At 45.6% G+C, this 15,517-nt stretch overlaps 1 protein-coding gene across 1 annotated transcript; it reads left to right on the top strand.

The window, feature by feature from the left end:
• Positions 1-421: 421 nt before the first annotated feature.
• Positions 422-2,509, top strand: LOC120909177 (zinc finger BED domain-containing protein 4-like). Its single transcript, XM_040320888.1, has 2 exons — positions 422-1,740; positions 1,842-2,509. The coding sequence occupies exons 1-2, from the start codon at positions 691-693 to the stop codon at positions 2,346-2,348; spliced, it is 1,557 nt and encodes a 518-aa protein (XP_040176822.1). The 5' UTR covers positions 422-690; the 3' UTR covers positions 2,349-2,509.
• Positions 2,510-15,517: the final 13,008 nt, after the last annotated feature.

Here is a 15,517-nt window from a genome sequence, read left to right as displayed (position 1 = left end):
ATTTTTCTCGACTAAGTTGGATTTATTATTATTATTTGAGTATACCTCTAAATTAAATCCTTTTGTCTTGGGAAGATGTCTCCCTCCCCTCATTAAAAGCATTGCTTTGGGACATCCCACATAGTAATGAATATGCCGCTCTGTGTCCCGTGATGTACGATAAAGAAAAAGGGATTTTTAATACAGCTTACCTGTAAAATCCTTTTCTTGGAGTACATCACGGGACACAGAGCTCCCACCCCTCTTTTGGGGAACATTTTGGGAGGCATACTGCTTGCTACAAAACTGAGGTACTCCTCCTATGGGAGGGGGTTATATAGGGAGGGGCACTTCCTGTTTGAGATTGCCAGTGTCCATCACCTGAAGGTACTCCATATAACCCACATAGTAATGAATATGCCGCTCTGTGTCCCGTGATGTACTCCAAGAAAAGGATTTTACAGGTAAGCTGTATTAAAAATCCCTTTATCTACATCTGCCTCAAGCAACTCCAATCTTTTGAAGCACCTCACATCAACACATGCTAACGTGACACTTGTTGCTGCTGCTGCTAGTAACCCAACCCCGAATGCAGCTAGCGGAGTAGCCGGACCGTCTCCCCTAAAACAAGGAACGCTTGATTTTTCTGGTCAGCATCAGGTGTCCAAGCCCGAGCTGAATACATTAATTGCAAGGTATGTTGTTGAAAACATGCTCCCCCTGTCCACTGTGGTGTCTGAGTCATTCAGAGCTGTCCTTTCTAAAATACCACTACGAGGAGGAGGAAAGGGGGTTGCCCCATGCCGAAACACTTTTGCAAAAATCTTGGACAGTGAATATGAAAAAATTATGATTGAGCTCAAAAAAACATTTGAGGAATTACAGTACATTGCAACTACAGCAGACATCTGGACTTGCCACAATAAAAGTTACCTGGGTGTGACAGCACATTGGATCAATCCAAATAACCTGGAAAGAGAGAAAGCAGCTCTTGCCTGCAGACGATTTAAGGGCCATCATAGTCATGACGCCATAGCAGTTGAGCTTGACAATATACACTCAACATATGGGATAACACACAAAATCACAGCAACAGTGACTGATAATGGCTCAAATTTTGTAAAAGCATTTAAGAGGTACCAGCCACTTGAGGACAGTGATTCTGAGGAAGACGAAGATGAGGTGACCTTTACAGACATTAATGATGCTCTACATGCAACAGGTGATGATATTGATGGTAATGTGATCACTTTGCCCCCCCACAAGAGATGTGCATCACACACACTGAACCTGATTTCATGCACATATGTTGACAAGTGGCTGCTGTCAAAATCTGCAACAAAGGCTGTTTATAGAAGTGCTACTGCCAAATGTACTGCCCTATGGAACAAGTCTAGTCGATCAGCTTTGGCTACTGAAACAGTTGATGATTTGTTGTCAAAAAAGCTGCTTGTACCTTGTACAACACGATGGAATTCCTTCTATGATGCCCTGGCTCGAATCTGTGATATATCCATGGTAGACCTTAATACCATTTCCTCCAAATTAGGACTGCCAGCAATAACGGAAAGGGAACAACAGTTTTTAAAGGAGTACTGTATTGCGATGAAGCCCCTTACAGTTGCCTTGGATATACTTCAGGGAGAAGAGAATTGTTATCATGGTACACTCCTACCAACAATTGAGACATTAATGTTGAAAACAGAAGCCCTTCAAAGTGGCCTGCAAATACTGAGGGACCTTCCTGACGCCATAGTCACAGTAAGAACTTGAATGTCATATTTTATTAATTATTAAGTGAACATTGCTGTAGTACTCATAATACTAAATACAACTGCTACTAATTATGATTATAATTTCAGGCTATCAAAACCAGATTTGCTGATGTCCTGGGAAATGAAGAGGCTATACTTGCTGCTGTAACTCTTCCAAAATTCAAGCTTCGCTGGCTGCGGTCACAGGAGTTAAAGGATAAGGCTAAGGCAAGTTTGCTGGCAGAGTGCCGAAGAATTGTCCTTGAAGAACCACAACAAGGTAACAGCACATCTACACAACAACATCACACAGATTCAGCCAAAGAGAACGATTTCTTTTCCTTTGAGGAGGATGAGGAGGAAACAACCTCTTTAGCAGAAAACCAGGTGGCAGACTATATAAGATCTACAGCACAAAATGTTTACTCTCTGTGTGGATTTTCTCTGATCAAGAAAATTTCGCTACGTTTTAATGCTGCTACTCCATCTAGTGCACCTGTTGAGAGACTGTTCAGCCTGGGCAAGCTTGTCTTCTCTCCAAAGAGGAACAGACTGTCAGACCAAAAATTTGAAAAGCTTTTCCTCCTACGTTACAACCACTGGTTTAGTTGTTAGATGATGACTGAGAGGAGTATTTCAGTACAGATTAAAGTATTGTTTGTTTTCAGACAACGAACAACATGTTAATCTATATGGAGAGTTGGATAGTGTTCTGTTTATTGTGCACTGCAGTATTATACAGATACAGATAATTGCACTAATTAAAGTCGAGAGTTTCCTTTGTTTCTTATTGGTATAAGAAAGTAAGGAAAATCTGGCCTTTAATTAATGCAATTAATTATCTGTATCTGTATACTTGTTTAAAAAGAAACAAAGGAAAATCTGGCCATTAGTGCAAATCTCTGTAACTGTATATTCAGCCTACTAGTGCACAATAAACAGAAGTTTTGTTAATGTACTGATTGAATAGTTAAGAGTTGGATAGTGTTTTCCAACTCTTAACTATTCAGTACAGTAACAAAAGTTCCGTTTATTGTGCACTAGTAGGCTTAATATACAGTTTCAGAGATTTGCACTAATGGCCAGGTTTTTCCATTGTTTCTTTTAACACTATTATACAGATAATTGCACTAATTAAAGACCAGAATTTCCTTTGTTTCTTTTTAGCCACGTTTACATTTGTGTGTCTTAATTTTGCACTTGAATTTTATTTTAAATATTTATTTATTTTCTATGTTTATGTGCATATATCATTCATATGATCTATGGCAGGCTGCGCCGCTGCAATCTATTGAATTGGGTTCAAATAAATATGAACTGTTCTAAAATACTGTATGTGGTGTTTTTAAGCTTCAATAAGTTAATATAAACATCTTTGATATTAAAGATGTTATAGAACGTACTTGCATTGTAGAAAATCAAAAATAAAATTCTCAGTTACTTTTCCGAGTAACTAGTTACTTTGCCTAAAAAGTAACTGAGTCGCTAATTCACTTACTTTTTCGGTCAAGTAACTTGTAATTGTAACTAGTTACTTTTTAAAAAGAAGATGAACAACACTGTTCCTAAGATCCAGCATGGTACGTAATGTGCTAGTGGAACCACTTCTCAGCAAGTTACTGCATTGTGGTGGTACAGGATACAGAAGGGCAGTTTCTCCTGTCAGGGTTATAGACAGGTCTTCAAACCTAGCTGGTGATCAAACAATCCTAAATTAACCACTTAAAGCGGAGTTCCGGCCACAATTTTAAATATAAAACTTTTTAAATATGAAAACCCCTGTAATACACAAGCTTAATGTATTCTACTACAGTTAGTCTGTAAACTAAGGTCCGTTTTGTTAGGTTGTTACAGCATTTAGACACTTTATAAAACAGAAATTGACTGGGGCCATCTTAAGTGTGGGCATCATGAAGTCTGTATGACTTCCTGGATTTCAGCCTTGCAAAACTCGCACATGCTCAGTGCTACACAAGCAATGTAATGGTTTCAGATCAGGTTTCAATAGCAACGGGAGTGTCAGAGGAAGTTACCGCCCCTTATCTATGCAAACCTCTCCTCCCCCCCTCCTTCCAGGAACCAGTAAATATACGAAATAATTTGTTCCTGTGCAGATATATCTACATGACAAGATGATATATATATCTTGTTATATATGTGGTGTGTATACATATACCAGACATGTGCACTGTCAATAAATCCATTTTGTTTCGTTCCGTTTCGCATTAGCCGTTATTTCGTATTTTGTGCCCGAAACTCAATTTGGATTCGTACGAAATACGAATTTTCGTTAGATTCGTTCACTTTTCATAACAATTACCAACATTCGTTATGATGAATTTAAAAATCTGGACGCTTAAAGAGGACTAATAGTATCTGCTGTGCTCATTATGAGGGGTTCTCACCATCCCTGTGCTGACTTTCTGGGTTTGTACTTCTGCTGTGCTCATTATGAGGGGTTCTCACCATCCCTGTGCTGTGCTCATGAGGGGGTGGTTCCCATCATCCCTGTGCTGTGCTGAGTTCCCGGGTCTGTACTTCTGCTGTGCTCATTATGAGGGGTTCCCACCATCCTTGTGCTGTGCTCATTATGAGGGGTTCCCACCATCCCTGTGCTGTGCTCATTGTGAGGGGTTCCCACCATCCTTGTGCTGTGCTCATTATGAGGGGTTCCCACCATCCTTGTGCTGTGCTCATTATGAGGGGTTCCCACCATCCCTGTGCTGTGCTCATTATGAGGGGTTCCGACCATCCCTGTGCTGTGCTCATTATGAGGGGTTCCGACCATCCCTGTGCTGTGCTCATTATGAGGGGTTCCCACCATCCCTGTGCTGTGCTCATTATGAGGGGTTCCCACCATCCTTGTGCTGTGCTCATTATGAGGGGTTCCCACCATCCCTGTGCTGTGCTCATTATGAAGGGTTCCCACCATCCCTGTGCTGACTTCCTGGGTTTGTACTTCTGCTCTGCTCATTATGAGGGGTTCTCACCATCCCTGTGCTCTGCTCATTATGAGGGGTTCTCACCATCCCTGTGCTGTGCTGACTTCCCGGGGCTGTAGGGATGGTGGAAACCCCTCATAATGAGCAGAGCAGGAGTACATCCACAGGGATGGTGGGAACCCCTCATAATGAGCACAGCACAGGGATGGTGGGAACCCCTCATAATGAGTACAGCCACAGGGATGGTGGGAACCCCTCATAATGAACACAGCACAGGGATGGTGGGAACCCCTCATAATGAGCACAGCAGAAGTACAGACCCAGGAACTCAGCACAGCATGGGGATGATGGGAACCCCTCATGAGCACAGCACATGGATGGTGAGAACCCCTCATAATGAGCACAGCAGAAGTACATACCCAGGAACTCAGCACAGCACAGGGATGGTGGGAACCCCTCATAATGAGCACAGCAGAAGTACATACCCAGGAACTCAGCACAGCACAGGGATGATGGGAACCCCTCATGAGCACAGCACAGGGATGATGGGAACCCCTCATGAGCACAGAACAGGGATGATGGGAACCCCTCATGAGCACAGCACAGGGATGATGGGAACCCCTCATGAGCACAGCACATGGATGGTGAGAACCCCTCATAATGAGCACAGCAGAAGTACATACCCAGGAACTCAGCACAGCACAGGGATGGTGGGAACCCCTCATAATGAGCACAGCAGAAGTATATACCCAGGAACTCAGCACAGTACAGGGATGGTGGGAACCCCTCATGAGCACAGTACAGGGATGGTGGGAACCCCTCATGAGCACAGTACAGGGATGATGGGAACCCCTCATGAGCACAGCACAGGGATGATGGGAACCCCTCATGAGTAGTGTTGCTCACGAATATTCGCATTGCGAATATTCGACTCGAATATAGCATATTCGAGAAATCGCGCTATATTTCGAATTTCGCGGTGAATATTCGCAATTCCGAATATTCGCATTTTTTCAATTTGATTTTTAAAACAGATCACATCCTATCGACGTCTAAAAGCATTGCTGGTATGATTAGAGACCCTGGGCCGAGTAGCTAAGCTGAGGCGATCCTTTTATGTTGCCAAATTGAAAAAAAAAAAATTGCGATTTTTCGCTATTGCGAATGCGAAAATGATTGCGAATTTTCGATAACTGTGGTAGGAGAACTCTGATTGTCTCTGATGCAAAAGGGGGGGGCTTTGTGTATGTGTATGTTATGAATATTTGTATGTTTGATATTATTATTTTTTGTAAGAAGGAAAAAATTGCGCATACCTTAAAAAAGGGGAGAATACAGCAGCAACTCAAAAATGTTATACAACATAAATTAATACAAGACAGAAAATGGAGTCGCTCTACAAGAATAAAAAATATGTCTAGTGACAAGACATGTGGGCAAATTATAAAATAAGCAAGCGCAAATAACTTGTGAAATACACAGTGAAACAAATATATAAAGAAATATAGTCCCAATAATAGAAAAATAATCTTTCATAAAAATGTCTTTGATATGTGAAGTGAAAAAAAGTCCAAAGCATGCAGCATGAACGTGTTCAATCTTCAAGGTGTTTGATTGACAAACGGCTGTGACAGATGGATAGAGTAAAGAATCACCACCAATGCAAAACACTTTTTATTTTGTATTGTAAAATATCACGAATATTCTGAGCCAATCAGAGTGCTCCTTCAGCATTTGCCGAATATTCGCAATTATTTTGTATTGTAAAATATCAAGAATATTCTGAGCCAATCAGAGTGCTCCTTCTGCATTTGCCGAATATTCGCAATTATTTTGTATTGTAAAATATCAAGAATATTCTGAGCCAATCAGAGTGCTCCTTCCGCATTTGCCGAATATTCGCAATTATTTTGTATTGTAAAATATCACGAATATTCTGAGCCAATCAGAGTGCTCCTACAGCATTTGTCGAAATTGCGCAATAAATATCGCATTCGCATGTTGCGATATTTCGATAAAATATCACGAATATTCTGAGCCAATCAGAGCGCTCCTCCAGCATTTCTCGAAATTGCGCAATAAATATCGCATTCGCATGTTGCGATATTTCGATAAAATATCACGAATATTCTGAGCCAGAGTGCTCCAACCGCAGTTATCAAAAAATCGCAATTATTTTCGCATTCGCAATAGCGAAAAATCGCAATCATTTAATTTCGATAAAATATCACGAATATTCGAATTTAGCGAATATATCTCGAATATTCGAATATATATTCGAGATATATCGCGAAATCGAATATGGCATATTCTGCTCAACACTACTCATGAGCACAGCACAGGGATGATGGGAACCCCTCATGAGCACAGCACATGGATGGTGAGAACCCCTCATAATGAGCACAGCAGAAGTACATACCCAGGAACTCAGCACAGCACAGGGATGGTGGGAACCCCTCATAATGAGCACAGCAGAAGTACATACCCAGGAACTCAGCACAGCACAGGGATGATGGGAACCCCTCATAATGAGCACAGCAGAAGTACAGACCCAGGAACTCAGCACAGCACAGGGATGGTGGGAACCCCCGATAATGAGCACAGCAGAAGTACAGCCCCAGGAACTCAGCACAGGAATGGTGGGAACCACTCATAATGAGCACAGCACAGAGATGGTGGGAACCCCTCATAATGAGCACAGCAGAAGTACAGACCCAGGAACTTGGCACAGCACAGGGATGATGGGAACCACCCCCTCATGAGCACAGCACAGGGATGGTGAGAACCCCTCATAATGAGCACAGCAGAAGTACAAACCCAGAAAGTCAGCACAGCACAGGAATGGTGGAAACCCCTCATAATGAGCACAGCACAGGGATGGTGGGAACCCCTCATAATGAGCACAGCACAGGGATGGTGGGAACCCCTCATAATGAGCACAGCACAGGGATGGTGGGAACCTCTCATAATGAGCACAGCACAGGGATGGTGGGAACCCTTCATATGGGGTTCCCACCATCCCTGCACTGACTTCCTGTGGCTGTACTCCTGCTGTGCTCATTATGAGGGGTTCCCATCATCCCTGTGCTGTGCTGCTTTGGCCCCCGGCACCCCGCATCGGCTCCGGCACCCCGCATTGGCCCCCGGCACAGCAACCCGCATCGGCACCCCGCATCAGCCCCTGTACCCCGCATCGGCCCCGGCACAGCACCCCGCATCGGCCCAACACACCCCCCACCGGCCCCGGCACAGCACACTGCATCGGCCCTGGCACACCGCATCGGCCCCAGCACCCTGCATCGGCCCTGGCACCCCGCATCGGCCCTGGCAAAGCACCCCGCATCGGCCCTGGCACAGCACCCCGCATCGGCCCCCGGCACCCCGCATCGGCCCAGGCACATCGCATCGGTCCCTGCACACTGCAGCACACCGCATCGATCCCTGCTACATGGATGCATTTGACAGGCACAGCAGATGCGCTTGATGGGCACAGCGGATGCGCTTGATGGGCACAGCGGATGCGCTTGATGGGCGCAGCGGATGCACTTGACGGGCACAGTGGATGAGTTTGACGGGCACAGCGTTTGGCACAGTGGATGCATTTGATGGGCACAGTGTTTGGCACAGTGGGTGCATTTGACGGGCACAGTGTTTGGCACAGTGGATGCATTTGACGGGCACAGTATTTGGCACAGTGGATGCATTTGACGGGCACAGTGTTTGGCACAGTGGATGCATTTGATGGGCACAGCAAATGCGCTTGATGGGCGCAGCGGATGCGCTTGATGGGCGCAGCGGATGCACTTGACGGGCGCAGTGGATGAGTTTGACGGGCACAGCGTTTGGCACAGTGGATGCGTTTAATGGGCACGGTGTTTGGCACAGTGGATGCATTTGATGGGCACAGTGTTTGGTACAGTGGCTGCGTTTGATGGGCACAGTGTTTGGTACAGTGGCTGCGTTTGCTGGCAGAACAATTATTTGTATGGGGTACATGACATTGTACAGGTGACTTGCTATTGCACGACCCCCCTCCCCCCTCGCCAAGCTCTGCTGTATCTGTCCCTCCCAGCAACTCTTCACCTCTGCCCGCCCCCTCAAATCTATAATACAGCACAAGCGTGCATTCTGGGCGTGGGGGTGGGCGGGGCCGTTGTGGTATTAACATCCCTCCCCCGCCCCCCTCTGCCTGCTCGAGAGAGGTTTTCAAGTGCGGCTTGCACTCGCGCGGTAGAGCCCCGCTATTCGACGGACGAGAATCCTAATGCTGGAATTGATCTCCCAGGAGGTATAGCGGAGGCGGCGGGGGGGGGGGTAGCTCAGCCTCCCGCCGCGGCGGGGGTGATTTTCAATCATCAACAACACAGTGAGTTTCAAAACCAAAAAAAAAATAATGTGCCAAATGTGTTTCAGGTGACACAGGAGCAGGCGATGCACAGGACTTAAAAAAGAGGGTGGAACTCCGCTTTAAGACCCGGACCAAAATGCAGCTAAAGGACCCGGACAGTTTTTGCGATTCGGCACTGCGTCGCTTTAACTGACAATTGCGTGGTCGTGCAACGTGGCTCCCAAACAAAATTGGCGTCCTTTTTCCCCACAAATAGAGCTTTCTTTTGGTGGTATTTGATCACCTCTGCGGTTTTTATTTTTGGCGCTATAAACAAAAATAGAGCGTCAATTTTGAAAAAAATTCAATATTTTTTACTTCAGGCTATAATAAATGTCCCCCAAAAATATATAAAAAAACATATTTTTTCCTCAGTTTAGGCCGATACGTATTCTTCTACCCATTTTTGGTAAAAAAATATCGAAATAAGCGTTTATCGGTTGGTTTGCACAAAATTTATAGCGTTTACAAAATAGGGGACATTTTTATTATTTTTTATTTTTTTTTACTACTAATAGCGGCGATCAGCGATTTTTTTTTTTCGTGACTGCGACATTATGGCGGACACTTCAGACAATTTTGACACATTTTCTGGACCATTGTTATTTTCACAGCAAAAAATGCATTTAAAATGCACTGGGGTGGATTCAGCAAGCAATTACGCCTGCGTATCCATAGATACGCAGCGTAATTGCTAAGTAGCGCCGGCGTATCGACTTTCTGTATTCAGAAAGTTCGATACGCCGACTGTAGCCTAGATATGACTGGCATAAGGCTCTTATGCCGTCGTATCTTAGGCTGCATTCTTACGCTGGCCGCTAGGTGGCGTTCCCGTAGTGGTCAGCGTAGAGTATGCAAATTGCATACTCACGCCGATTCACAAACGTACACGCGCCCGGCGTTCGAGTTTTACGTCGTTTGCGTTCGTCGCTTTCTGCGTAAGGCTGCTCCTGCTATTAGGAGGCGCAGCCAATGGTAAGTATACACGTCGTTCCCGCGTCGCGATTTTCGAAATTTACGTTGTTTGCGTAAGTGAATCGTGAATGGCGCTGGACGCCATTTACGTTCACGTTGAAGCAAATGACGTCCTTGCGACGTCATTTACCGCAATGCACGTTGGGAAATTTTCCCGACGGAGCATGCGCAGTACGTTCGGTGCGGGAACGCGCCTAATTTAAATGATCCACGCCCCCTACGGGATCATTTAAATTATGCGCGCTTACGCCGGCCACTTTTACGAAACGCCCCCGCAAATTACGGAGCAAATGCTTCGTGAATGAAGCGTAGCTCAAGTAATTTACGGAGGTGTAGCGTAAAAACGGTACGCTGCGCCGCCGTAGTAGTGCGCTCCCCTACTTGAATCTACCCCACGGTTTACTGTGAAAATGACAATTGCAGTTTGGGAGTTAACCACAGGGGGCGCTGATGGGGTTATGTGTGACCTCAAGTGTGTTTACAACTGTAGGGGGGTGTGGCTGTAGGTGTGACGTCATTGATTGTGTATCCCTATAAAAGGGATCTCACGATCGATGAAGCCGCCACAGTGAAGAACGGGGAAGCTGTGTTTACATACAGCTCTCCCCGTTCTTCAGCTCCGGGGACCGATCGCGGGACTCCAGCCGCGATCGGGTCACGGAGCTTCTGACCGGGTCGCGGGAGCGCGCCGGTGGCGTAAGCGCGACCCCACGGTTGAGCTTAAAGAGCCACGTACAGGTACGTGGATGTGCCCAGCCGTGTCATTCTGCCGACGTATATCGGCGTGAAGGGGTCCTTAAGTGGTTAAGAACTGAGTAATTGTTTTAGTGTTGTTGTGTTGACCCTTTAAAGCAGGGGTATTGAATTAAAATTAATGGATGTCCGCCCCCCCCCCCAGCTACATTACACCACCCCACAGCACTTGCCCCTTTGCATCACATTCCCCCCCACAGCACTGCCCGCCTTTACATTACCCCCCCCCATAACACTGCCCCCTTCAGATCTCCCCCACAGTACTGTCTCGCTTTCACATCCCCCCGGCGACAGCACTGCTCCCCATTACATCCTCTTCCCCACAACACTGCCCCCCTATACATCTCTCCCCCACAGCACTTGTCTCCCTTTACATCACCCCCAGCACTGCCCCCTTTACATCACATCTCCCCTCCCCACCAGCACTTGCCCCTTTTCACATCACCCCCACAACATTGCTCCCCTTTACATCTCCCGCCCATAGCCCTTGCCCCCTGTAACGAGACCCTTGCTCGCTCGGTTCCACTCTCCCGACACTCTGCTGCTATTGAATCAGATTGCAGATCAACGTCTGATGGTTCGGTCATCCAATGCTCCGGGATTCAAACTACAGCCACAGTGGGACCCCGAACAGGTCAACTCGAGGATGTTGGAAAAGCAGTCTTAAGGTTCCAGGTCTGTCTGCCGGGACAACCCATCCGCATTCCCATTTTGAGGCCCTGGCCGATATTGTATGGTGAAAGTGTACGGTTGCAAAGCCAGGCTCCACCGTAGTGGCCGGATGAAGGTGTGTGGTGCTGGTTGAGTGAGGCAGCATGTGAGATGAGGTGAGGAGCAAGTCGCTTCTCCTACGGCCCCACTACCCCCAGCATGTTGCTTTTTTTCAAAACCCCTGTATATCCCCCCGCTTGAGCCCTGTTGGTGACCTGGTATGCAAACCTGCTGAGCATATATTGTGGAACCTCACTGAGTCGGGCCTCGCTGCGATCTGCCAACATCACGGACATTGATGACACACCTGCTGACAGAAAGCGCAGAAAGCGCTGTGGAGATCGGGAGGTTGGGGTCAGGGGTTGTTCGGAGGGTCCCCTCAGTACGGAGGCCGGCAACGGGGAGAAGTCCAGCGCTGCAGCCCTGAGGTCCGGGTCCGTGATTGGAGGGCGGTGGTCAGCTGACGGAGACCACGTGATCGGCCCCCATGAATCTCGGTGTGCCTTGGCCGGTGGCTAGAGGAGGAGACATCGGGGACAAATGGGGGATTCCTGGAGGTTCCCCCCTATACTCCCCCCTCGCATCTTAAAGGCATCTTAAGGCTACTATATTGCCCTTCACCTATCCCGGGAAAAGGAGCAGGTGAAGGAAAGGAGAAACGATTGAAAGCGGTGGGGAGCAGGAGAGAAGGAAGGCTCCTGCAGCAGCTTTTATTTTGATTTGTACAAACAGTGGAAAGCCAGCAAGGACAGTGTGAGTAGCTCAATACAATGATGTGCAGTATGTATAGAACGGTGTACTAATCCAATGTACTAATCTATTGATCTATTAGCTGATTAAATTGATTAGCTGATTAACTGACTGAACTAAAAAACTGCACCAAGCACTTTACTATATTTTTTTCCTCTCCCCCCTCTGTATAGGGAGGTGAGAGGGAAATAATTGCCTTTCTATACCTGACTGTGTTGATACTAAGCTCTGGCTGGCCAGGGCCAGAATAGGTGGGACAAGCTAAACTTTATTTTTTCCGTGTGCACTTACTGCTTTTCTGTTGTCCTCCCTACGCATCGGTTGTGGGCAGCCAAGCTCAGCGCTACTATACGCTTACTACAGGGATATTATATACCCTCCATACATATTATATATTTGTATGTCTTTTTCAAGGACTTTTGAAGGATCACTCATCACCAGGAATTTGTTTGTGCTTAAGATATCCTGAAATCCTGTACCAGGACTTCCTTTAATGCTTGAAATCTATAAGACTGTTTGATAACTTGGCTCAGGGGTCGGGTTTAAGCGCAGCACGGTGGAACAAGCCGTGCGTACTAGCTGTACATAGAGTTGAGTATCGGCCCAGCGTGTTGCTATATAGGACTTTATAAATTAAATCTCTATATCTGTCATGCCTATCATGTTTGGAGCAATAACCAGCGAATTAGTGAATTAAGGGGAGGAAGAGAGATAAATCTTTTTTCTTTTCTTTTTCTTTTCCAAAGAGGGCAGAGGGAATAGATCTTCTTTTAAACAATCTTCACAGCAGAGATTAAGAGATCCGGAACGGAGCAGTGTATTTTTACACCCCTCACTCCCCTCCCCTCTCTATTCTTTTTGCTGGTCAGTGACTTGCTTTTACATTTCTTTAAAGAATGGCAGCAGCCACAAAAAAGGGACAGTCGAATCAGGAGAGCGGTGGCCCTCAAATAACGCGAGCCGCCAAAGACAAGGAAAAAGTTGCACAGGCAGCAGCAGCTGCAGCCAAATCGGAAACTGTCTTACACACTTCAGTAAAATCTCCCGGAAAATCAACTCAGCACTCACAAACACAGGTCAAAAATCAAACAGGGGTGGCAACGGACAGGAAAAGTACTGGTCAGGGGACATCAGCTCCCAAAAGCAAAAAACACCCTGTGGTAGAGTCCCAAGGGGGGGCGGCATTGGAAAAAACCCCGATAGAAATTCCTTTGGCAGGCATAGCAGATGACCCCAGGCGGGAGGAAGAGCCAACATTGAAGGAGATATTAAATGCTATAAATGTATGTAAGGGGTCACTGAATAATTTAACTGAACGGATGAATGAAATAAAGGAAGAACTAGTGACAATGGGCCAGGAAGTGCAAAAGACAGTACAAAGGATAACATCAGCGGAAGAGAGAGTGAGTCAAGTTGAAGATGAGGTGTACTCTTTAAAACAACAGATGCAAGAATTAAAGGAACAAAATGGATGGCAGGCATCTAAACTTGATGAAATTGAAAATAGGTTACGCAGAAATAATATCCGGGTGGTGGGTCTCCCGGAACGCAGTGAGGGTACCAACCCCATAACGTTCTTTGAGAAATGGTTCGGAGACGTTTTCGGGGAAAATTCCTTCTCACCATTCTTTGCAATCGAAAGGGCCCACAGAGTCCCGTTCAGAACACATTTTAAGGACGCACACCCACGGCCCTTACTTTTGAAGTTTCTTAATTTTACAGACAAGGTGTCAGTAATGCAAAAAGCAAGAGAGAAGGGGGACATTTTTTACAATGGATCAAGAATTTCATTATTTCCGGACTAAAGTTGTATCAGAACACGAGTATCACGAGTATCACGTATCACTTATTAAGCACTAGGGAAGGAAAAGTACTTGAATGCACATTTAAATGTTTTTCTTTTCTAGGTATATTCAAAATAGTATATACTCCTGTCTTTGCTTTTTTTCTCCTTAGTGGGGTTTTTTTTTTTTTTCCCGACATGCTTTCTTTCCGGCTACAATGTCAAAATGCATCTATGGTTTTACTCGCATAGTTTCTCTGATAGGTTGGGAAACTGAAGCTCCCATCGGGAAGCTTTACATTTGTGTAGACCTTATCAATGAAGCCGGGTATGAGACCTAAAATGATAAACATAGGTTCCTGGAATGTCCGGGGGATGGGGGACCCAGTGAAAAAAGCCGCAATTTTTACTACCTTGGAGGGGTATGGGGTGGAGGTGATATGCATTCAAGAGACCCATTTGACTAAAGAAACAAAGGTAAAATTGGTCAATAAAAAAAAATATCAAAGCCAGTACCATTCTGTTCACTCCTCTTATTCTAGAGGAGTGAGCATAATGGTAAAAACAGGCGTATCATTTACATGTATAGAGTCAAGAATAGATGAACTGGGCCGCTATGTCTTTCTGCACTGTTTGATAGAGAATGCACCGTATGTTTTGGCCAATATTTATATACCTCCCCCCTTCAAGATGGAGGTTCTATATAAGTTAACAGAATTTGTGGTAAATAAGATAAATATTCCAATATTAGTGGTTGGAGATTTAAACAACGTACTAAATAGAACGATGGATAGGTTCCCACCGGGGACTCGGAGTCCAGGGCCAGGAGAAGGGCATTTAAGTCAATTTTTGGAAGAGGTTGGGTGGTGGGATATTTGGGGGGTGAAATATCCAGACCTGCGGCAGTATTCCTGTTTTTCAAGTACATACTCTACACTGTCAAGAATAGATATGGCCCTGGGTAACTGTGCAAGTTTACAAGCAGTCAGTAAAATATCCTATTATCCAAGAGGGGTATCTGATCACTCCCCTCTGGTGCTATCACTGAGTACAGGGAAAAAATGTCCTCCAAGTAATTGGAAAATTAGTCCCTTCTGGCTAGAAGTGATAGGGAAGCCAGAAGAAATTAGTATCAAATTAAGGGAATTCCTGGATTTCAACACAGGGACGGCACCAGAGGGAGTGGTGTGGGATGCCCTAAAGGCGTTCCTTAGGGGTATATTGATCCAGCAGGTAGCTAAGATCAAGAGGAACTCTAGGGAATGGGAGGAGAAAATCAGGGGAGAGGTTCTAGAGGCAGAAAAGCAATATGTGGAAAATCCAACGCCGACTAAACAACGGCTATGGTTGGAGAAGCAACAGGAATATAAGTTGGTTAGAAAGTTGAAAATAAGCGCCTATTTCAGGAGCAGAGCGTATTTTCGGAGGGGGAAAGTGTGGGTCATACTTTGGCCCTCCTAGCGAAAACGAATATGGCGCCCTC

Source organism: Rana temporaria, chromosome 8 (assembly GCF_905171775.1).
Source record: "Rana temporaria chromosome 8, aRanTem1.1, whole genome shotgun sequence".
NCBI lineage: Eukaryota > Metazoa > Chordata > Amphibia > Anura > Ranidae > Rana > Rana temporaria.
The sequence above is the reverse complement of the archived record's forward strand: the minus strand, read 5'-3'. Positions and strand labels throughout refer to the sequence as shown.